This window comes from Magnolia sinica, chromosome 7, assembly GCF_029962835.1.
Source record: "Magnolia sinica isolate HGM2019 chromosome 7, MsV1, whole genome shotgun sequence".
Taxonomy (NCBI): domain Eukaryota; kingdom Viridiplantae; phylum Streptophyta; class Magnoliopsida; order Magnoliales; family Magnoliaceae; genus Magnolia; species Magnolia sinica.
This window is the reverse complement of record NC_080579.1, coordinates 17,406,410-17,431,220: the sequence shown is the minus strand read 5'-3', so window position 1 is coordinate 17,431,220 and position 24,811 is coordinate 17,406,410. Positions and strand designations below refer to the sequence as shown.

The window sequence follows — 24,811 nt, the reverse complement described above, 5'->3', positions numbered from 1 at the left end:
ACATAAAGAGTCAAGGAGAGGACAAACGGTTGTTAGCTAACCCTAACCCTAGAATTTATTAAAAACTAGGTTTAAGGAAAATGTGGGGGTGCATGACTTCGACCTCACCATGGATTGATTCTCTTTGCTTTGGTGGGTCCCACTCTTTCTTGATCAGTGCACATGTGTTTAGGCCTTTTAGTTACACGTGCGGTGCACATGTGACGGAGTATGAGAAAAAAGGGTTTTAAGTAGGGTTTGATACCGAGTCAACTCGGGCGATTCATCTGGTTTTGGTGGGGCAAGAAAGCTAATCCATTGATCTGTTGGAATACTCCATGTATGGTTAGTGCCTCAAAATGCTGCATTAAATAGAGAATTCTAAACCTTCCATCAATGGTTATAAATCAGCTTAAGTGGTTAACAGAAAAGGTAGAGAGAAAAAGTTTCAGATCTGAGATGTCTAAGTCAAGAAGATTTTGGGCAGTGCCCATCCACAACAGGGCTCATCAGACCAACAGTCTGGATCACGAATGTGGATTGGTGCTACTAGATGGTGCTCTATCGGCCCGCCATGATGTGTGTGTTTTATCCACACCGTCCATCCATTTTGGCAGCTTATTTTAATCAGTAGCACAAAATGAGGTAGATCCAAATATTAGGTGGACCACTTCATACAAGACAGTGGTGATTGAACCCCACCCGTAATAGCTTCTTGGGGCCACAAAAAAAGTTTTGGATCAAGCTGATATTGTGTTTTCACCTCATCCATGTCTATGCCAAGTAATCAACGGGTTAGATCAAAAAATAAATATTACATGGACCCAAGGCAGGTTTTATTGGTGGGCCTTCAGTCACCACTGTTTTCTGTCATGTGGTCCACCTGGTGCTTGGATCTGCCTCATTTTTAGGTTTATGCCCTGAAATAATAATCCAAAATGAATGGACAGGGTGGATAAAACATACACATCATGCTGAGGGCCACATAGCACCTCCAGTAGCGAAGTGGCTACTGGCAGTATCAGTATACAATCCACATCCGTCCATCACTACACCACGAGCACCGGCCCACGCCGACTTGCACTCGATCAGACAGCACCACTGACTAGTCAAGGAGATTTCACCCAACTCAGCTGAGTCAGGACTCGACTTAAGACCGTACAAGTGGGTCGTGTCTTGAGCGGTCCCACGTGCAACCCAAGTCAGATAAAATCCTGTTACACTGTTGGATTGTCTAGCCTTTCCTCAGACGGTCCACAACCAACATGGCACGTGTCAACCATCGGCCACCACCAGCCTTTGTAACACGTGCATGAAAACCAGGCACACAGAAAGGGATGTGGCCGTAAACCACGGGAGTGAAAGGGAAAAAGAGCATCTTTATAATAATAATATCAACAGCTAATGGTGATGTGGACATTCACTTTACTTAGTTACACTGTTCATTTTCCAACTAATATCTAATATTAAAGTGGGTTGATCTGGTGGACCAAAAATATCCCATGTTGGTTGTCCACTATTAGGTCTCTTTTCATTCCATTGTGGAACCTTTTGTCTTTCTTTATATGATCATATGTATGAAGGATTGAAATGTTCCAACTAGGGAGATTACGAGAATATGCTCCATCAGCTATGGACCCGATGTGATCAACGGTCCGGATCTCTCATCTGTGATCGCCGTTGTAAAAACTGCAGACCCGAGGATATCTGCATGTCCTTGGGTTGGAGGATCGTATAAAATGTATTCAATATCATGTAAGAATTCTAAGTGGTTGTCGAGGGTGATGATGTTCATGTGGGCTCATGTCTGTAGTGATGACGTGGCACAACAGGAAGTTATGTGAATGATGTGGATTGGGCCCTGGATTTGGAATTTTGTGTCACAAGTACAACGGGGGGGAGGGGGGTGAGCGACACGAAAAAAGGGGGGGAAAAGAAAGGCAACCACTAATTAGTGGACATTATTTCATTGGGATGCTGTACTTTTTCTTATATTTTGAAAAAAGAAAGGCCCACCTTAGTTGAGAAATACAATTTGGAAATGTACAGTAGCCATGTGCATGCTTAAGGACTGAAAGTAGTTTGCTCGTGACCATGAGTGCAGGTATATTCCCATGATCGAGGTTGGGTGAAGCTCACCGTGATGTTCATGACAAATCAACTCCATCCATCTAATTTGCAATACCACAATAGAAAATGATTGAAGGGTGATAAAAGTTCCGTATTAAGATGATGATATTTGTGCCTATAGTTAATCTAAGTAATAAAAACCCTATGAACGGTTTGGATGGCATAGTCAGCTTAATGCCGGATGTTTCTGATCCCACTATTTCATTTGGCATGCTTACATTAAGTTTTAGATCAACCTTATTTTTAAATTCCAAACCCATCATGATGGTCTTTCATAATAGATGAACAAAGTGGATTTATCACAAATATTGTTATGGACGTCGCACAACCTCAGGCATAAGTATACCTATGTAAGGTCGTTGGCAATCCGCTCTCTTTAAGGACAGTGAAATTCTCAACTTAAATCATTTTACTTGCATATGGCAAGTATAATGCATATACAAAAAGCAGGAGAGTATATCAGGAAGAAATGCAGTAAAGAATGTGACTATTTTTATTTTTTATTTTTAAACTAATGTCCTAATATAAGCTGACACAACAAAAATAATTATAAATGTAAGATGATAATCTTCATAAAAAGATTTGATGAGCCTCTATCAAGAAATCCCTCTCATTCCATGCTTACATGCAGCATGTATGCAAGGAGGAAGAAAAGTAGGAGTGGACTACTCCCGTTAATGAATTTAAAAGGACCAAATACCCCTTAGCTGAAGGGCTGCCATGCCCAAAAACTACTAGTTAATGCTCCTCCTCGCAACTAGTTACAAGAAATAGCTGGCCAAATGCTACTCATGTTATATATAGATAATTACACATTAAAAAAATGAGATAAAGAAAGAAAATGCAACCTAGGTAATGAGGGTCACATCAGATTGGGCCCATGTCTGCCTCGTGGGCTGTTTGGATTGAAATGGTATTTGTTTTTCTCGTAAAAGGAAACAAAAAAAGAGCATGGAGCTGTGTGATGATGATGAAGTAGGTTGGTGTTTGGGAAGAGCTTCTTTCTTTTGTGGATACCTTTCCAAAGTTTGGTCAAAAAAAGTTGGTCCTTGGTGATGCTCTCAGAGCTCTTCTTTTTCAACAAAGACTGCATTCGCTCGTCCTTGTTTTGCTTGAAAAAAGGGACAGCCCCAACTAACCCTAACTAAGGATCTTGAAGGGGGATTTTGGATGTCTGCCTGCTCACAAATGCCCCACGTCTCTTGAACCATGATTGGTCGTGGCCGACACTCCCATGTGGGCCCCACATGATGGACTGCTCGAATTCGATTGATGGAGTTACACGTATGGGATATTCCAGGTGATTAACATCATGTGGTGGTTATGGTTTTCAGTACCGGTTCTAGTCTTTTCGTGACCGAAATCTACAATTGGAGTTGGTGTGCTTGTTCGGTTTCTGTCCCCTGACTGTTTCATAGGCTAGGTCAACTCAGTTGGGATGATATTTAGAACCATGACAGCTATTGGTGGCCAGCTTGGATGTCATTGGTGGAAAAATTCTTGTTAAAGACAGGCATGCCACAGTTTATGTGGAGCTATGTTTTGTTATACCGATATTAGTTCTTTAAAATTTATTGATAGAATTATAACAAAAAAAATTCAAAATATGGTACCAAAAATAATAAAGGAAGAATTTAGAGAGTTGATGTTAATGTTGTTGTCTTAAAGACAAATTTGGCCCCAAAGGAAGACGATTCCATATGCATTAGCTCCTAACAAGTTTGTCCCCGGGATATAACAACTCTCCTCTCAGATAAACGGCTTAAATTTGGTATACTCTCGATCACAACCATATAAACTCAAGAATACTTGAATTGATTTTCCTAAAAAGAAAATGGAGGAAAAACTAAAAAAGTGAAATTTTTTGGATGGATTTAACAAAAGAGAGGAGATGTCTTTATAAAAGAAAAGTGGGTAGCCATTGGGGGTGAAGGCGCATGTGAGCGGTATTGGGGGACCACAGAATCACATAGAGATGAATTAATCCAATCACATCAATCAAGGATAATACAAACACACCAAATTTAACGTGGAAAAACCTTTTCGGGGAAAAAACAACGGCACAAAATGACAAATAATCACTATGAAAACAAAAAATCACAAGAGTTTAGAAAATACCTGATCCGAATAATCTCGAATCAGCCCAAGCTATACCCTTGAAACCCTAGGAACAAATTGAAGAGTTCTCGGATACACCCTAATCCCGATTACATCCTTATATATAGCTTTGGGAAGAATCACAATTGAATCAAAAATAAATCCCGCAAATTCGCAACTGAGCGTAACTCCGCAATACGCTCGATGACACCTTCGATAGGACTTCAATGTCATCAACGGAACGTTGATGTCATTGAACACACTTCGAGTGCATCGAAATAACACCAAAAAAGTTCAGAGACAAAACATGAAAAATCGAATTTTTCTCAATTGTACTTCGATAGGTCTTACGAAACTAAGTTCGATGGCATCGAACAGGTACCCAATTAGTCCAATAAACAACTAGAGAAATTTCAAAATTCTCGATGGGATCGAGCAGCTGTTCGATGGCATCGAACAATGCTCAATGACATCGAATGGTCTGTCGATGGCATTGACAAGCCCTATTTCTAAATAGATTTAAGACATCAAAAACAACAAGCGACATTATAAATTAATGCATGCCCACACATGCCTGCTCATTAATAATTGGGCAGGTGTACAACAACTCTTTGTCTTCATATGTAAAACATACGTATAAAAAATAAAAAGTGCACGATCATCAAAGATACACCACACTACATCACATTGTACCTCACCATGCCACATTCATGGCCACGGCCTCAACTGCAACTACATGCAAGGTTGCTCCCATAGCATATCATTGTTTTCCAATACAAATAATAAGTGAAGGGTTTTAATATAAATGGTTAATTTTCCTAACAAGTTTTTAATATTTGAAAAAACTAAATACAATTAAGGCAAGTTGGTTAATAAAGGAAAATTTTAATTTTCATAGATTTTTTAAATCTTTCTAACCCTCTCACAATAACAACTCATACACATCATACACATAAGATTTCAAAGCAACTTGAATTTTTTAAACTAACACATTACAGGCATGTGCTTTATCTTAGTTTCATAAATGCTTTAAAGAATGTTCTAATTCTCACAGGAAGCGGCCCAACTTCCACACTTATATAGGTGAGTTCGTCATGATGTACTTGTAGCTAGATATGTCACTGTATCACACCTATATAACTCATTAAGGACATAGTCCAACCTTCCTTATTATAGGTCATAACACTGCTACACCATAGGAATGGGGTTCAATATTTTCATATACAGTGTCATTACTAAATCACTTAACCTATTGTTATCCATTAAACCTAATTCTTGGGATCTCCAGTCATATAGGTTGGGTTTCCATTGTAGGTAATTTATCTAAGTGGGACCCAACTTCATTCCCCTCAATGTACTCATCACTAACTCTCTAGCTTGTGCTTTAATTAATGGATCAACTAGATTCTCTTTGGACCTTACAAAGTCAATTGTAATTATTTCATCTCAGATAAATTGTTGGGCTAATTTATGTCTTAGACTTAAATATTTGGACTTTCCATTATAGTTCATATTGTTTGCCTTACCAATCTCACATTGGCTATTACAATACAGTGCAATTGTTACCACTGATTTATCCCACAAGGGTAATCTGAAAGTAGGTTTTTTTAACCATTCGTCATCCTCGCTTCTAGTTGTAAAAACAATAAACATGGATTTTATTGTGGACCGAGATTTAACTTATATTTCTTAGACTTCCAAGAGTAAACACAAAGACACTAACAGACTTGCATTCTATTGAATATGATATCTAATTTGCATCACTATACCTCTCTAGTACAACTAGATATATGATATACCTGAAACTATAACTACAAGTCTTTTTCAAATATATTAGTAATGTATTTACAACATTCTAATAATCTTCTTGAGGATTACTAGTGTATCTACTCAGCTTATTAATTGCATATTTAATATTAGGTATAATACAGTTCATTATAAACATTAAATCACTACCAAAAAAAAGGGCAAAGGCTACGGATTAAGTCCGTAGCTAGTCCGTAACACGACCGTCGTCGTAGGTGCCATAACGATAGGTCTGGAACCTATGGCTACGGATTAAATCCGTAGCCTTAGGTCTATGGCTACGGATTTAATCCGTAGCCGTTTCCCCTATAGCCAAAAAAATAAACAGCTATAGATATTATTTGTAGCTGAAAGTCCGTAGCAATAGGCCAAAATTTAAAAGGCTACACCTATCTGATTATTGGCTACGGATTAAATCCGTAGCTATATGTTAAATAGCTACAGATATAATCCATAGCAATTATATCTGTAGCAAAAACTTCAAACAGCTACGGATATTATTTGTAGCTAAAAGTCCGTAGCAATATGCCAAAATTAAAAAGGCTACACCTGTCTGACTAGTGGCTACGGTCAGTATCCGTAGCTATTTTGTACATTGAAAAATTAAATCACCTGTTCATTCAATTACCACCTGTTCATTCAAATACCACCTGTTCAATCATTCATTCATTCAAATACCACCTGTTCATTCAAATACCACCTGTTCATTCAATTACCACCTGTTCATTCAAATACCACCTATACAATCATTCATTCATTCAATTACAATTACAATCCTTCATTCATTCAATTATAATTACAATCCTTCATTCAATTAATTACAATTACAATCAATTACAGTTACAAATACAATAATGCTGAAAATACAAATCTTTGGCTTCGTTAGAGAAATGTGCTCGACTTCACCGAATTTCAGCAGCTTTGTATATTCCATCATCCTACAAACAGTCATGTCATTCATAAATTAGAATGCCCATTAGAGAAAAGAAAATAGTGAAAGAAGTGCATCACGTATAACCACTTTTTTTTTCTTAATGAATTAAAAAAAAACTCAAAGAGGAATGAAATTGACACAAAAGAAATGGTCTCACCATATGATTATAGGTTTAGGTTTGGTTTAGGTTTAGGTTATAGGTTTAGGTTAAGGTTAGGCTATAGGTTATAATTAAGTTTAGGTTATAGGTTAAGGTTTAGGTTATAGGTTTTGGTTTAGGTTTAGGTTAAGGTTTAGGTTATAGGTTATAGCTTTTGGGAACTTGATTATAGGTTAAGATTTAGGTTTAGGAAATCGGGTTCGGGTTCGGGATCGGGTTTAGGTTTGGGCTTTCAAGTTTAGGTTTAGGTTAGGGAGTTGAGATTAGGATTAGGTGTAGGTTTGGGTTTAAGAATTTGAGAATACATTTAGGTTTTAAGTTTAGGTTTAAGTTAAAGGTTTTAGGAAAGGTTATAAGTTTAGGTTAGGTTTATGTTTAGGTTTAGGTTTAGGTTATAGGTTATAGCTTTAGGGAATTGAGAATGGGTTATAGGTTAAGGTTTAGGGATTTGAGTTTAGGCTCTAGGTTTAGGATTAGGTCTAGGTTGAGGTTTAGGGAATTGAGTTTAGGTTATAGGTTTAGGTTTAGGTTTAGGTTGAGGTTTAGAGAATTGAGTTTAGGTTATAGATTTAGGTTTAGGTTTAGGTTTAGGTAATAGGTTTTGGGATTTGGGAATAGTTTTAGGTTATAAGTATAGGTTTAGGTTAGGTTATAGGTTAAGGTTTTGGGATTTGAGTTTAGGTTATAGGTTTAGGATTAGGTCTAGGTTGAGGTTTAGGGAATTGAGTTTAGGTTATAGGTTTAGGTTTAGGTTTATGTTGAGGTTTGGGTTTGGGGATTTGAGAATGGGTTCGGGTTTAGGTTATAGGTTTTGGTTTTGGTTTATGTTATAAGTTTTGGGATTTGGGAATAGTTTTAGGTTTTAAGTATAAGTTTAGTTTAGGTTATAGGTTAAGGTTTAGGGATTTGAGTTTAGGCTATAGGTTTAGGTTTAGGTCTAGGTTGAGGTTTAGGGATTTGAGTTTAGGCTATAGGTTTAGGTTTAGGTCTAGGTTAAGGTTTAGGGATTTGAGTTTAGGTTATAGGTTTAGGTTTAGGTGTCGGATTAGGTTTTGGGAATAGTTTTAGGTTACAAGTATAGGTTTAGGTTAGGTTATAGGTTAAGGTTTAAGGATTTAAGTTTAGGCTATAGGTTTAGGTTTAGGTCTAGGTGTAGGTTAAGGTTTAGGGATTTGAGTTTAGGCTATAGGTTTAGGTTTAGGTCTAGGTTGAGGTTTAGGGAATTGAGTTTAGGTTATAGGTTTAGGTTTAGGTTTAGGTTTAGGTGTTGGTTTAGGTTTTGGGAATAGTTTTACGTTATAAGTATAGGTTTAGGTTAGGTTATAGGTTAAGGTTTAGGGATTTGAGTTTAGGCTATAGGTTTAGGTTTAGGTCTAGGTTGAGGTTTAGGGAATTGGGTTTAGGCTATAGGTTTAGGTTTAGGTCTAGGTTGAGGTTAGGTTATAGGTTTAGGTTTAGGTTTAGGTTTAGCTGTCGGTTTGGGTTTTGGGGATTTGAGAATGGGTTCGAGTTTAAGTTATAGGTTTTGGTTTTGGTTTAGGTTATAGGTCTTGGGATTTGGGAATGGGTTCAGGTTTAGGTTATAGGTTTTAGATTTGAGAAAGGGTTTAGGTAATAGGTTTTGGGATTTGGGAATAGTTTTAGGTTATAAGTATAGGTTTAGGTTAGGTTATAGGTTAAGGTTTAGGGATTTGAGTTTAGGCTATAGGTTTAGGATTAGGTCTAGGTTGAGGTTTAGGGAATTGAGTTTACGTTATAGGTTTAGGTTTAGGTTTAGGTTGAGGTTTAGGGAATTGAGTTTAGGTTATAGGTTTAGGTTTAGGTTTAGGTTTAGGTAATATGTTTTGGGATTTGGGAATAGTTTTAGGTTATAAGTATAGGTTTAGGTTAGGTTATAGGTTAAGGTTTTGGGATTTGAGTTTAGGCTATAGGTTTAGGTTTAGGTCTAGGTTGAGGTTTAGGGAATTGAATTTAGGTTATAGGTTTAGGTTTAGGTTTAGGTTGAGGTTTGTGGAATTGAGTTTAGGTTATAGGTTTAGGTTTAGGTTTAGGTTTAGGTAATAGGTTTTGGGATTTGGGAATAGTTTTAGGTTATAAGTATAGGTTTAGGTTAGGTTATAGGTTAAGGTTTTGGGATTTGAGTTTAGGTTATAGGTTTAAGATTAGGTCTAGGTTGAGGTTTAGGGAATTGAGTTTAGGTTATAGGTTTAGGTTTGGGTTTTGGGATTTGAGAATGGGTTCGGGTTTAGGTTATAGGTTTTGGTTTTGGTTTAGGTTATAGGTTTTGGGATTTGGGAATAGTTTTAGGTTTTAAGTATAAGTTTAGGTTAGGTTATAGGTTAAGGTTTAGGGATTTGAGTTTAGGCTATAGGTTTAGGTTTATGTCTAGGTCTAGGTTAAGGTTTAGGGATTTGAGTTTAGGCTATAGGTTTAGGTTTAGGTCTAGGTTGAGGTTAGGTTATAGGTTTAGGTTTAGGTTTAGGTTTAGGTGTCGGTTTGGGTTTTGGGGATTTGAGAATGGGTTCGGGTTTAGGTTATAGGTTTTGGTTTTAGTTTAGGTTATAGGTCTTGGGATTTGGGAATGGGTTCAGGTTTAGGTTATAGATTTTGGATTTGAGAATGAGTTTAGGTAATAGGTTTTGGGATTTGGGAATAGTTTTAGGTTATAAGTATATGTTTAGGTTAGGTTATAGGTTAAGGTTTAGGAATTTGAGTTTAGGCTATAGGTTTAGGATTAGGTCTAGGTTGAGGTTTAAGGAATTGAGTTTAGGTTATAGGTTTAGGTTTAGGTGTCGGTTTGGGTTTTGGGAATAGTTTTAGGTTATAAGTATAGGTTTAGGTTAGGTTATAGGTTAAGGTTTAGGGATTTGAGTTTAGGCTATAGGTTTAGGTTTAGGTCTAGGTTGAGGTTTAGGGAATTGAGTTTAGGTTATAGGTTTAGGTTTAGGTCTAGGTCTAGGCTTAGGTTATAGGTTATATGTTTAGGTTTAGGTTTAGGTTTAGGTGTCAGTTTGGGTTTTGGGGATTTGAGAATGGGTTCGGGTTTAGGTTATTTGATTTGGTTTTGGTTTAGGTTATAGGTTTGGTGATTTGAGAATGGGTTCGGGTTTAGGTTATAGGTTTAGGTTTAGGTCTAGGTTGAGGTTTTGGGATTTGGGAATAGTTTTAGGTTATAAGTATAGGTTTAGGTTAGGTTATAGGTTAAGGTTTAGGGATTTGAGTTTAGGCTATAGGTTTAGGATTAGGTCTAGGTTGAGGTTTAGGGAATTGAGTTTAGGTTTAGGTTTAGGTTGAGGTTTAGGGAATTGAGTTTAGGTTATAGGTTTAGGTTTAGGTTTAGGTTTAGGTAATATGTTTTGGGATTTGGGAATAGTTTTAGGTTATAAGTATAGGTTTAGGTTAGGTTATAGGTTAAGGTTTTGGGATTTGAGTTTAGGCTATAGGTTTAGGTTTAGGTCTAGGTTGAGGTTTAGGGAATTGAGTTTAGGTTATAGGTTTAGGTTTAGGTTTAGGTTGAGGTTTGGGGAATTGAGTTTAGGTTATAGGTTTAGGTTTAGGTTTAGGTTTAGGTAATAGGTTTTGGGATTTGGGAATAGTTTTAGGTTATAAGTATAGGTTTAGGTTAGGTTATAGGTTAAGGTTTAGGGATTTGAGTTTAGGCTATAGGTTTAGGTTTAGGTCTAGGTTGAGGTTTAGGGAATTGAGTTTAGGCTATAGGTTTAGGTTTAGGTCTAGGTTAAGGTTTAGGGATTTGAGTTTAGGTTATAGGTTTAGGTTTAGGTGTCGGTTTGGGTTTTGGGAAGAGTTTTAGGTTATAAGTATAGGTTTAGGTTAGGTTATAGGTTAAGGTTTAGGGATTTGAGTTTAGGCTATAGGTTTAGGTTTAGGTCTAGGTCTAGGTTAAGGTTTAGGGATTTGAGTTTAGGCTATAGGTTTAGGTTTAGGTCTAGGTTGAGGTTTAGGGAATTGAGTTTAGGTTATAGGTTTAGGTTTAGGTTTAGGTTTAGGTGTCGGTTTAGGTTTTGGGAATAGTTTTAGGTTATAAGTATAGGTTTAGGTTAGGTTATAGGTTAAGGTTTAGGGATTTGAGTTTAGGCTATAGGTTTAGGTTTAGGTCTAGGTTGAGGTTTAGGGAATTGGGTTTAGGCTATAGGTTTAGGTTTAGGTCTAGGTTGAGGTTAGGTTATAGGTTTAGGTTTAGGTTTAGGTTTAGGTGTCAGTTTGGGTTTTGGGGATTTGAGAATGGGTTCGGGTTTAGGTTATAGGTTTTGGTTTTGGTTTAGGTTATAGGTCTTGGGATTTGGGAATGGGTTCAGGTTTAGGTTATAGGTTTTGGATTTGGGAATGGGTTTAGGTAATAGGTTTTGGGATTTGGGAATAGTTTTAGGTTATAAGTATAGGTTTAGGTTAGGTTATAGGTTAAGGTTTAGGGATTTGAGTTTAGGCTATAGGTTTAGGATTAGGTCTAGGTTGAGGTTTAGGGAATTGAGTTTAGGTTTAGGTTTAGGTTGAGGTTTAGGGAATTGAGTTTAGGTTATAGGTTTAGGTTTAGGTTTAGGTTTAGGTAATATGTTTTGGGATTTGGGAATAGTTTTAGGTTATAAGTATAGGTTTAGGTTAGGTTATAGGTTAAGGTTTTGGGATTTGAGTTTAGGCTATAGGTTTAGGTTTAGGTATAGGTTGAGGTTTAGGGAATTGAGTTTAGGTTATAGGTTTAGGTTTAGGTTTAGGTTGAGGTTTGGGGAATTGAGTTTAGGTTATAGGTTTAGGTTTAGGTTTAGGTTTAGGTAATAGGTTTTGGGATTTGGGAATTGTTTTAGGTTATAAGTATAGGTTTAGGTTAGGTTATAGGTTAAGGTTTAGGGATTTGAGTTTAGGCTATATGTTTAGGATTAGGTCTAGGTTGAGGTTTAGGGAATTGAGTTTACGTTATAGGTTTAGGTTTAGGTTTAGGTTGAGGTTTAGGGATTTGAGTTTAGGTTATAGGTTTAGGTTTAGGTTTAGGTTTAGGTAATATGTTTTGGGATTTGGGAATAGTTTTAGGTTATAAGCATAGGTTTAGGTTAGGTTATAGGTTAAGGTTTTGGGGTTTGAGTTTAGGCTATAGGTTTAGGTTTAGGTCTAGGTTGAGGTTTAGGGAATTGAGTTTAGGTTATAGGTTTAGGTTTAGGTTTAGGTTGAGGTTTGGGGAATTGAGTTTAGGTTATAGGTTTAGGTTTAGGTTTAGGTTTAGGTAATAGGTTTTGGGATTTGGGAATAGTTTTAGGTTATAAGTATAGGTTTAGGTTAGGTTATAGGTTAAGGTTTTGGGATTTGAGTTTAGGTTATAGGTTTAGGATTTAGGTCTAGGTTGAGGTTTAGGGAATTGAGTTTAGGTTATAGGTTTAGGTTTAGGTTTAGGTTGAGGTTTGGGTTTTGGGATTTGAGAATGGGTTCGGGTTTAGGTTATAGGTTTTGGTTTTGGTTTAGGTTACAGGTTTTGGGATTTGAGAATAGGTTAAGGTTATAGGTTAAGGTTTATGTTTAGGTTAAGGTTTAGGGATTTGAGTTTAGGCTATAGGTTTAGGTTTAGGTCTAGGTCTAGGTTAAGGTTTAGGGATTTGAGTTTAGGCTATAGGTTTAGGTTTAGGTCTAGGTTGAGGTTTAGGGAATTGAGTTTAGGTTATAGGTTTAGGTTTAGGTTTAGGTGTCGGTTTGGGTTTTGGGGATTTGAGAATGGGTTCGGGTTTAGGTTATAGGTTTTGGTTTTGGTTTAAGTTATAGATTTTGGGATTTGGGAATAGTTTTAGGTTTTTAGTATATAGGTTTTGGTTTAGGTTTAGGTTTAGGTAATAGGTTTTGGGATTTGGGAATAGTTTTAGGTTATAAATATAGGTTTAGGTTAGGTTATAGGTTAAGGTTTAGGGATTTGAGTTTAGGCTATAGGTTTAGGATTAGGTCTAGGTTGAGGTTTAGGGAATTGAGTTTAGGTTATAGGTTTAGGTTTAGGTTTAGGTTTAGGTTATAAGTATAGGTTTAGGTTAGGTTATAGGTTAAGGTTTAGGGATTTGAGTTTAGGCTATAGGTTTAGGTTTAGGTCTAGGTCTAGGTTAAGGTTTAGGGATTTGAGTTTAGGTTATAGGTTTAGGTTTAGGTCTAGGTTGAGGTTTAGGGAATTGAGTTTAGGTTATAGGTTTAGGTTTAGGTTTAGGTTTAGGTTTAGGTGTCGGTTTAGGTTTTGGGAATAGTTTTAGGTTATAAGTATAGGTTTAGGTTAGGTTATAGGTTAAGGTATTTGGGAATAGTTTTAGGTTTTAAGTATAAGTTTAGGTTAGGTTATAGGTTAAGGTTTAGGGATTTGAGTTTAGGCTATAGGTTTAGGTTTAGGTCTAGGTTGAGGTTTAGGGAATTGAGTTTAGGTTATAGGTTTAGGTTTAGGTTTAGGTTTAGGTGTCGGTTTAGGTTTTGGGAATAGTTTTAGGTTATAAGTATAGGTTTAGGTTAGGTTATAGGTTAAGGTTTAGGGATTTGAGTTTAGGCTATAGGTTTAGGTTTAGGTATAGGTTAAGGTTTAGGGATTTGAGTTTAGGCTAGAGGTTTAGGTTTAGGTCTAGGTTGAGGTTTCGGGAATCGATGAGTTTAGGTTTAGGTTTAGGTTTAGGTTTAGGTTTAGGTGTCGGTTTAGGTTTTGGGAATAGTTTTAGGTTATAAGTATAGGTTTAGGTTAGGTTATAGGTTAAGGTTTAGGGATTTGAGTTTAGGCTATAGGTTTAGGTTTAGGTATAGGTTAAGGTTTAGGTTTACGTTTAGGTTATAAGATATAGGTTTAGGGAATTGAGAATAGGTTAAGGTTTAGGTTTAGGTTTTAAGTTAAGGTTTAGGTTTAGGTTAAGGTTGAGGTTTAGGTTATAGGTTAAGGTTTTAGGTCATAGGTTTTAGTTTAGGTTAAGGGTATGGTCCCTGCAAAGCAAACACAGATATAAACACGACCATCCGACACAAATGCCAGGCCCTTCCAATGCTGTCCATAAAAAATGGACAGCTTCATCATGGTCATAATAGCGGTTCCCTCTTTCCAGGGAACCCCGCTCTTTCGAATAGCTCCGACGCACATCCGGTTCTGCTCCATTAATTTTGATCAAATACATAAACACGGCATGTCCAAATGGTCAGGCCCCTCCAATGCTGTCCATAGGAAATGGACAGCTTCATCATGGTCATAACAGCAGTTCCCACCTTCCAGGGACCCCCGCTCATCCGGATAGTTCCGACGCACATCCGGGTCTGCTCCATTAATTTCGAGCAAATTTAATGGAGCAAATACGTAACCACTTGGTCCCAAATACTTACTTTATAAAAGAAAATATCCCCTGTTTTTTCAAATTTTCCATTTCGATCTTTTTAGCTCAAATCCATGTCAATGCATGAGAATCATGCATAAACATGGATTTTAAGCAAAATACATGAGGAAAATTACAACATAGATATCATGCACACGATATCACATAATGTACTGTTTAATGAACTACACATGTGCATTCTTGATAAGAGACGTACCAGATGCTTGAATCTGAAATATGCAGCTCCAATCTTCCCACATGCAACATCCACCTGAAAGAATACGCATAACCGTCATGCTTGAGTAATCAACTACCCACTCAATGAAAAGAGCACAAATACCTTTTCATGATTCAAAGAAGGGACCTCGAGGGTTTTCCTTACCTTCCATTGTATGCTTCCAAGGTTTTCCTTACAGACCAACAAAACTGAGAGCAAGAAAGAACCCATCAACAACAATTTATATTCAAGAGAGCCTTAAATCTCAGGAACTGAGGAAAAGTTTCTAGTTTAGAAGATGGGTATATCTAATCTTACTTCCTTTTTAAATGTAAATGAGGCCGAATTTGAACAGTAATGTCACATGGGTAGTTGAAAGTGGCATTTTACTATTGTTAATATCCACTAGCATCAAGGGAAGATGTTAATTTTCTCAATGGTTCTCTTAAACTCAATATATTTGGTCTAAACTTTCCTCTATGACATGCTTTTGCAATAGTCTACCTAATTGGGTCTGAATTAACACTCCTTGATAGAAGTCAAGCTCAATAATATCAGATATAACCAGTTTAATCGTAGTGAGAGAAGAAACAAACAAGTCATGACCACATAACAAAGAAAACCTTTAAGTAGCCCACTTTGCTGCAATTGTGAAATATAATGGGCATAAGATGCATCATTCATACCAGGAAGTTCACAAATCTGACACCATTCAGTGAACAAATGAGAAACCTGCAGCATTTTAATGGACATCATTGAGAAAAGCAACAAATATAACTATCTACCAGCTTCTTAGTGATTGTGCCCATAACAAATCATTTTGTAAATAAATGGACTGATTATATCTTTTCCCTATATCAAGCACCAAAATTTTCATGTGTGGCATGAAGATCTTCTTTAATAGTTTAGGATGTGTTGTTGTCTTCTATTCTAGTTGAAAATCTCTGTTTTCTCGTGGAAAATTGTTAATGCAACAGTCCCTTTGGCCACTATTTAAACATATGGGACTATTTAGCACCACAGCCATACATTTGGCCATTGAGTTAAAAATCCACTCATCAGGTAAGTCATCGCATAAAAGATTCCTTGCAAGCATAATTTTATCCTTTTAGCATAAAGACATCTGTTAATGGCACATAATTTTATCCTTCAAGGACAAAGGCATCTATTAATAGTGTGATCAAAAGGTCGTCTGCTCATTAGAAACTGATGCTTCTCAAGAAATATGGATCTCCCCTAATCATGAGAATCTCCAGATTCTCCAGAAGAATTGCATATTTATTACCCTTCAAAAAAAATTGTATATTTCTGCACATGTATCTATTTTCACTGTTCCCAGACCAGATAAAAGAGGTCTAATTTCAGGCAGACAACCAGTAGTCATGCCCTTGCCAAGCGACTAGAAAGAATGGGCTCGCTTATTTATAGGCATGTATCTAATTTTCTGGACCCAGCACGGATAAAAGAAAGCTGAAGTTAGATGGATGCCAGTTTTCATACAGTTTCCAAGCAACCATGGGAATTCCAATTTCAAATGATTGGCATAACAGGATTCATAAAGCCAGACCAAATAGTTGGGACCAGGCTATTATGATGATGATGAATACTCTTTAAAGATTGGCAATTCAAGGAATGGAGGATCTTTTTAATTCAATAGTTGACTAGTTCTTCTCCCCTCTTAATTAACTGCTTGGATGCAAGTCGAATAAATATTTTTGGTGGTCAGTACACACACACACACACACACACACACACTGTACTACACAATATAGGCAACATCATAACTATCCTAATTTTTTGGCCAAGACACATACAAGCTGGGGCAATGGGCCACCTGCTAAACGACTTCGACCTTGCATGAACTTCCTTGCTGACTTTAGCATGTACATGCAATCCCGCATATATCAATGATAATAAATAACAATATGTACTGTGTTGGACATACAATCAATCTATTTAACTAGTGAAGTTGGATATGGATATCCATGTACTGTTTTATATATCCACATTAGAAAAAGGAAAAAAATTACAGGAGAAGATTTCTCAACTTCACAAACTCAGTGAGGAAAAAAAAATGAGATATCTCATCACATGATGGTTACGTGAATGAAATTCAAGTTTCCACACCAAATACAAGAAAAAGGGTACTACGAGACATGAAAACTGTAGTCAATTTTTTGAAAATGAAGTGCAATTTAAATATTTGAGAACCATTGGAAGATTTTATATCACACCTGTGACCAAATCATAACACCTCCTAAGAATGCAAGGGTGTGAAGTATTTCATTCTCTGAATTAAGGCCCATGTGCACCAGAAAGTCTCCAGATCTCTGCAGCCCAAAAAGCACAGCAAATGAATTTCTGCCAAAAGAATAACAGTGACACAATTCTCTTGACTCACCTTCCAAAACCATGGCAGCACACCAAAGAACAAAATTGTGGTATCCATTAGTATGGTTACAGCCCCATGAATAAAGTGGAAGTTGCTAAAATATATAAACCTCAAAGAAGTTAGTCTCAGCCAGCTAGAGATTCCAATATATATAACCAATTTAATTTCATCTAATAAGAAGACCGATGAAGCTGTAAACTAATTCAACCGCTGAAATGGATTGACAACATGTTTAAAGCAGATTTTTGAATCACAAGCGCATACACATGGGATGCAGAATGATCCTCAATGGATAAAAACAGACCTTTTATCAAGACTAAATGCTTGAGAATTCTCAACTTTTTCTTGACTAACCACTCCAACCAAAGGTTTAGGAAGAATTGGCAGCTTTAGAGATGCATGTTGCCGTATATCCAGATATGTCTCAAAGATGTACATCAAGACCATAAAGCCTGCAAGATGGGATTCTCATAACCAAGAAATTCAAGCAAAAATTAAACTTGACAATGCAGAAAATGATCAAACATTTATTAAGCACTTTCTAACAATAGTCAAAATAAAAATACAAATACATGACACCAACCACATTTATTAGAGTAAAAAAGGAGTAGGAATACAAAGAGGTTTATATACATGGACCTGAAAGTCAAGCAGCTCTTGCTAGAAATTAAACGGTTAAAAAAAAAAAAAAAACTTCCATGCAGACCACAAACCAAGTAACTAAAGTATGGATGATAGTGTGAAAGTTCCTTGTTTATGGATTCCCCACAATTTATTAAAAAGGAAAAGAAGCACAAAAATGAAAGATGGCAATGCAACATGAACAGTAGTAAATACATCAATCAGCCAGGAACTGCAGTGCGTAGCAGATATCGAGAATTTCCTCCAATAATATCGGCCAAATGCTGAGGAAAGTACATGAGTTCTCATACTATCATATCCTAAACTTAAGAAATTAAGGGCACATTTGGTCATCTTCCAAACTGACTATCTGAGGCAGAACAGATGCTCATCTGTCATACAAGAATTTGCCAAATTCTGAATCTAAATAAGCAACATTTTCAATAGTTCTTTGCTCCAAACTGATAGAAGTGGGGAAACAAATCTTCGGCCATTACTTTTTTAGATATCCTTCAATCCCAAAATGGTTACATGGGACATCCAATAGGCCCTAAACCTGTTAAATGAGCTAGAAAGTATAGTTGCAGCCAAAGTTTTTATTTTGTACCCACAGTTAATTTGATTCAAACACTTCGCAAATTTCATGGAACTCCCAGGACCCATTTCTCATTTCCATCTCACATAAAAACACCATATACAGGGACTGTAAACTTGAGAGCCAAAATTCTATATTTATTTAAGTTTGTGAGGCCTAAATCCAATGGCTGCCAAAAAAAAAAAAATACCTCACATTACAATCCAGGCACCTGAAATATTCCGAATCATAAGCTGATAATAAAGCCACATGTATCACAATGCAATATTGTTCTCAAGGAATGGTCTTGAGAACTTCATGAAAATTTACACTACCAAAAAATCGAGCAAAGGCTATGGAATTAACATGTGTTATGGCAATGCACATCTTAGTAGCTTCATGCCACTACTTGATACCTGAAAAATGCAGTGAGGTGAATTAACATGTGTTATGACACATGTTTGGTGGATGAAACACCACCATTTAAGAAATGGTGGAAATGCACATCTTAGTGACTTAGTCTAGCCCTTCAATCACATTTCTGAATGTATATGAATGCTCGTTCCAGTAACATAACAGACATTATACCAAATTAAAAGACATTCAAATTGATCTCGTAAACTGACAAACCAACAAATTTTCTGAAATTCCCTTCAAGATTATATATATATATATATATATATATATATATATGCTGAATGAAAGTTAGTTGATGTTTGCAAACACTATGACCAACCATTGCAGTAGTGTGCAATAAAGTCAGATGCATCTCAGTAGCTCCATACCACTGCTTGATTCCTGATGAATGCAATGCAATGGATTAACATGTTTTATGACACGTGTGGTGGATGAGTCACCAACATTTAAAAAATGGTGTAAATGCACATGCTAGTCTAGCACTTCAATCATATTTTTCAATGTATATGAATGCCTGTGCCAGTAACATAAAAGACATTGAAAAAAAAAACATAGAAATTCAAATTGATGCCAAACAGACACAGGATCCTGATCTCAGGATATAGCAATCCCATGGATCTTAAGACAATCCACTGACATCACCATCATTACCTTTAAATCCCATCCAATCCACCCCCAATCCCTTCAAAATTGCTTGGGACATGTTTGGTTCAAGGGATTAAAAGGGATTTAAAGGTTTAATCCCGGTATTGGCCGGGCATCCCAAATAGACCGGAAATAGCAATCCCACGATATAGCAATCCCATAGATCTTGCACCAATCCACTGACGCAACTATCATTACCTAGAAATCTGTGCAATCCACTCTAATACCATCCAATCTGCCTGGCCAAACAGGCCCTAATGGTGGGCGTTCAATCACCACAGGCCCTAATGTTGGGCGTTCCATGTGAGGTTGGCCTGTATCTGAAATGCCCAAAATGGCCAATATGGGTGGTTGACTCTATTTGGCACGCCCAGCCAATCCCAGGATTTAACTTCCAATCCCTTCCAACAACATCCAATCCCTTCCAATCCGACAGGCCAATTGGGCCCTTAGATTTCAGAAACAGGGAGAGAGGAATGCGGATTGAAGGATTAAAAGATTTGAGAAAGAGATAAAGAGGGAGAAAGAAAGAAACTAACCGTGCTCCATCTTCTTCTCCTTCTCCTTCTTCTTCTCCTTCTTACAGCAAAATAGGTTTTTGAAAACAGAGAGGAGAATGCGGCCTTGAGACAGGGAGAGAGGGTGAGGGAGATCGGGAGATTGAGAGAGGGCAAAGAAAAGAGAGAGAGATTGAGTGCGAGAGAGAGATAGAGAGATGGGTTCGTCGGGCGAGCGGGAGAAAATGGCGGACGGGTGTTTTGGGTTTTGAAGGGATTTTGAGGTTTTGGAGGGGCGCGTGACGGACGGCTCCCTGGACGTTTTATGTTTTTAGGACCGTGGGGCCCACTGTGATGTATTTCATATATCCACTCCGTCCATTAATTTTAAATTATTATTATAAGTGTTGATAAAAAAAATTAGTTAGATCGAATCTATAAGGAGACCACACAATATATTAACAGTATAAATTTAATTTCTATTATTTCTTATGGTGTGGTCCACTTAAAGATTTAAACTATATACTTTTTGGGCTCATACACTAAAATAATATATCAGAATTTTTGGACGGCTTAGATCAAACGCATATATTCAAGTGGACCTCATGGATCCCCTAGAGCACCATTTATATTTAATATATATTTAATATATTTTAGGTGGGGAGTAGCTTTAGTGACAGAAAACTTAGGCTATAGCTATGGATTAAATCCGTAGCTATATTACTATGGATTAAATCTGTAGCTAAAAGCTTCCACTCTCCATAGCCTTTGCTCGATTTTTTGGTAGTGAATGTTCAATGACACTAGAGTACTTAAGTTGTGATATACTATCATCTTCATTTTTACACAATTTTACATGTGGATCAAAGGGAGTGCTTGTAGGTATACTATAATTTGAGAAGAATTGAAGAAAATTAGAGATTGTCGATCCCATCGGCATGTCATTAATAAGACTTAATGAGATCGAGCTTCATGTCGAGAAATTCTTGATTTTTCAAATTGCTTGATAGACTGATTCTTCAATACCATATACCATCGAAGACACTTTGAAACCATCAAGAAAATAATGAATTTAGAAAGCTCATCGCTAGACAGTTTTTATATATTCTTCGATGTGATCGATCACGTCTTTAATCATATCGTCGGGTCCTTGATATGACTTAATCCTATCGAAGCTTCTATTGGTGAAGTAAATTAATATGTAAGTTCTGTGAAATTTTCAAGTCAGTGTGAAAGTGCAAGTCTCATATGTATATAAAGAGTCTATTTAGAAGTTCTTAGGCATCTTCTAGGGTTTTAAGAGAGAGAGAGAGAGAGAGAGAGAGGAGTTCCGAAAATGCTTTTTCGCCTCAATTTCCTTTAGAGTTCTAGTAGTTTTCTTCTTTTATTTTATTTTTAGAGTTAGTTATGTGTAGTTAATCTATTAGCTAAAGTTAAGGGGTGAAGCTTGTAGTTAATTACAGTGTTATAGTTTGTTTGATTCATACTTTTTATTTGAATAATGAATATTTAATTGAAATTTCTTTAAATCCTTGAGTTATTTATTTCTTAATTTGTTATGAACTTAGGTTATAATGGATGCTTTGATTTGTCAATTGTTTAGCTTGATTGGAGAATGAGTCAATCTGTATAGTTCCTTGATATGTTGTAGATTATGGATACAATAGATGATTGAATTCCCTATAACTGATATCTAAGTGCTTTATGAGAAATTCGTTCAATTAAAATCATACATTATTAGATGTTTGTAGTTAGTTTAACAGAATTATCTTCCGATTAGAACGAATTGAAATTCGATTATAGATGAGTTATAAAAGATTAATCAACGAGTTATACATTATGATTGCTAGAAGTAGATCCATGGATCCTTAGTGTTTTCTAATTATTGTTTTTATCCCTAATTATTTGTCAGATTCTCAATTTTAGAAGTAGCTTAGTTCTAATGGTGCTCCCATGTGGAATGATCTTAATCTCACCAAGTTATAACTACGTCACAACCCTACATTTGGGGTTGTCAATGCTTGAGTTCAATCATCATCACTGAGATATAACAAGTCTCCTCCAAGATGAATAGTTTAGATATGGTTCACTCTCGATCATAGCCACATGAACTTAAGAATACTCGAACTGATTTGTCCAAAAAGAACACAAAGAAAAAACTAGAAAAGAAATTTTTAGATAAATTTTGCAAAGGAGAAGATATGTCTTTAGAAAGGCAAAGTAGGTATCTTTGTACAATAGCTATTGTGAGAGGTTTTAATATAAAGACTTAATTTTCCTAATAACTTTTCAATGCGGGACAAAACTAAACACAATTAAAATAAGTTGGCTAATAAAGGAAAAATCCAAAATTTCTAAATTTTTCAAATCTTTTTTTTTTTTAACTCTTTAAATCTAACAAAAATCTTTGTAAAATGAACTTATTCTACAACAGTTCACATGGATCCCCTTTGGTGCCCACTTTAGTGGAACTTGGTTCGGGTAATGACCCTAACCCATCAAAGCTCTATGGGCCCCATAATGATGTATATGTTTTATCCACAGTGTCATCCAATTTGTCAGCCCTAAAATGAGGCACATCCAAATCTTAGGGGGACCACACCACTGCGAATTATGGGAATTGAATGCTTACCTCTAAAATGAGGCACATCCAAATCTTAGGGGGACCACACCACTACAAATTGTGGGAATTGAATGCTCACCAGTGAAAACTCTTTAGAGGCTAAGTTTTAAATCAAGCTAATATTTGTGTCTTCCCTTCATCTAAGTTTTTTGAGGGTCAAATATTGCATATTATCCCTCATTTATATCTTGGTTTTATGAGCATGATAATGTTTAATGTTTTATTTTACTCATGCTTATGTTGCAAGGTAAATTTAAGAGCTTGGATTGAAAAATGTGTTAAAAGCATGGATTTGATACTCAAGAATCACTAAGGCAAGGGATGCATCTTAGGAGACCTAGATTGAAGAATTTACATACCAAAGATACAAGAAAACCAAGTAAGGAATGAAAAGAATCAAAGATTTGAAGTAAAGAAAATGAATCCTGAAATCATCTTGAAAAAGCATATTCTGAAACTCTAAGTCATTCTGTGAAATTGCACAGATTGAAGTCTATTTTGGAAAATTGTGCAAAGTGAAATCTATTTTAGCAAACTATGTAAATTTGAGGCGGCTTTTAGAGTTTTCCAACTAGGTATAAAAGTCGAAGTTCCACAACTATAAATAGGACTCCCCAGGATGCTTCAAAGCATATTCTACGGTTTGGAGGAGCAAAGCACAAGGGTGGAGAACCGTCGTCAAGCGTTTTTCTTCCTTTCTTACTTAGTTTTTCATGTTTTCTTATAGGGTTTTAGTTCCAATCATGTCTATGGTTGACTAAGCCTATTAGCTAGGGCTAAGAGGTGAAGCTTGTAGCATGATGGGATGTTTTTATTGCTTTGATTCATGTTTATGTTGAACTTACTTTGATTCTAGTTTGATATTTAAGAAATACTTTCAATTTTTAATGATTTATTGTGACTTAAATTACAGTAGATCTGCAATAGCTTTGAATATCTTATTTTCTTATTTTGAGATTATGGGATTGGTAAATCTTATTGTTTGTCATTGTCTATTGGGCATGTTTTGGTGATGGAATCCCTGCCAATTATCATAATTCTCCTCTTTTGAGAATTAGGTCAAAGGAAGTTTAAATTTAATCTTAATTGCTATATCTTCCAATTGGATAGGATATGACTTCAATTCCAATTGTGTTACTTGAATCAAGTAAGGAATCACGCTGATTTCTATAAGTGGATCCGTGGAAATTCTAGTTCCCACCTTTAAATTCTTAAGTTTCTAATTACACACTTCATAATAACTCCCTTTAATTCCATATTTAGATTCATATCTTTTTCTAGTTCTACTTCTAGTTGCTTTAAGAATACACACGAGATTAGTCCATGTGGATTCGACATCTGTCTCACCGAGATTATTATTGCATCACGACCCTACACTTAGGGTTGTGAATCAGTTTTTGGCACCGTTGTCGAGGACTAATTGTTGCATTTTTCTAAAATTAACTAGTTTTGGAATTAGTTTAAGATTATGATTTTTCTACTTTCTATTTTTAAGTTAGGGTTTTGTCTGAATTATTTTAGAAATTAACTTAGCTTTCTATTTCTAGGTTTAGAAACTTTCCTTTTCTATTTTTATAAACTAATTTACTTTCTAATTCTAGGATAGAAAGTTTCCTAATTTGTTTTTAGAAACTTTCTTAATCTATTTTTAGAAACTAATTTCCTTTCCTTTTTCTTTTTTAGAAACTAGTTTACTTTCCTTTTTCTTTTTCAGAAACTAACTTACTTTCTATTTTTAGAAACTTTCCTTTTTCTTTTTTTAGAAACTAGGTTGCTTTCTTAGTTCTTTTTTTAGAAACTAACTCACTTTCTTTTTTTTTAGGTTTAGAAACTTTCCTAATTTATTTTTAGAAACTTTCCTTTTACATTTTTGAAAACTAGGTTATTTTGTTTTTAGAAACTTTCCTAATTTGTTTTTAGAAACTAACTTATCTTTTTATTTTTAAAAACTTTCTATTTTTCTTTTTAGAAACTAATTCACTTTCCTTTTTCTTTTGTAGGATCCTAACATTGAAACTTCTAATTTGGTAACTTCTTTCTAATTCTCTCTCTTTCTATTTTTAGATTTCTATTTCCCTTTTTCTTTTTAGGTTTAAGTTAGATTCTGAAATTGAGGGCTAAGAGTGTTTCATGTCACGCCCCGAACTCGGAAACCGGGCTCACAAAATTCCCGATCGCCGAATCCGGCGCCGACAGCCTCCGTAGAACCCCATTTTCGGATCCCGGCACCCATTCACCAGGTTCCGATCCTGGGATACTACAAGGAGGATTTCAAATCATCAGTCTGATTCATAATGAGCATAATAAAAGCATAACCCACAAATAATAACCACAAGAACACCACCACAAAATCCACTATGATCAAAAACTTTTTAGTACAATGCGACAAAAAGGGAAAAT

The 24,811-nt window shown here is 36.0% G+C and overlaps 1 protein-coding gene across 1 annotated transcript; it reads right to left on the bottom strand.

Annotated features, from left to right (window-relative positions):
- Window positions 1-16,824: 16,824 nt before the first annotated feature.
- LOC131252006 (CAAX prenyl protease 1 homolog) lies at window positions 16,825-17,482 on the bottom strand. Its single transcript, XM_058252964.1, has 3 exons — window positions 17,339-17,482; window positions 17,044-17,128; window positions 16,825-16,972 (listed from the first exon to the last, which is right to left on the bottom strand). Exons 1-3 carry the CDS (start codon window positions 17,479-17,481, stop codon window positions 16,871-16,873), a joined length of 330 nt encoding a protein of 109 aa, XP_058108947.1. The 5' UTR covers window position 17,482; the 3' UTR covers window positions 16,825-16,870.
- Window positions 17,483-24,811: the final 7,329 nt, after the last annotated feature.

Bases quoted from the DNA above. Each gene is read 5' to 3' on its own strand.
- LOC131252006 (XM_058252964.1), bottom strand. From the start codon at position 17,481: ATGGTCTTGATGTACATCTTTGAGACATATCTGGATATACGGCAACAT. The intron at 17,129-17,338 runs GTCTGTTTTTAT...TATATATTTTAG, and splicing joins GCATTTAGTCTTGATAAAAG to CAACTTCCACTTTATTCATG. The intron at 16,973-17,043 runs GTGAGTCAAGAG...TTTGGGCTGCAG, and splicing joins TGCTGCCATGGTTTTGGAAG to AGATCTGGAGACTTTCTGGT.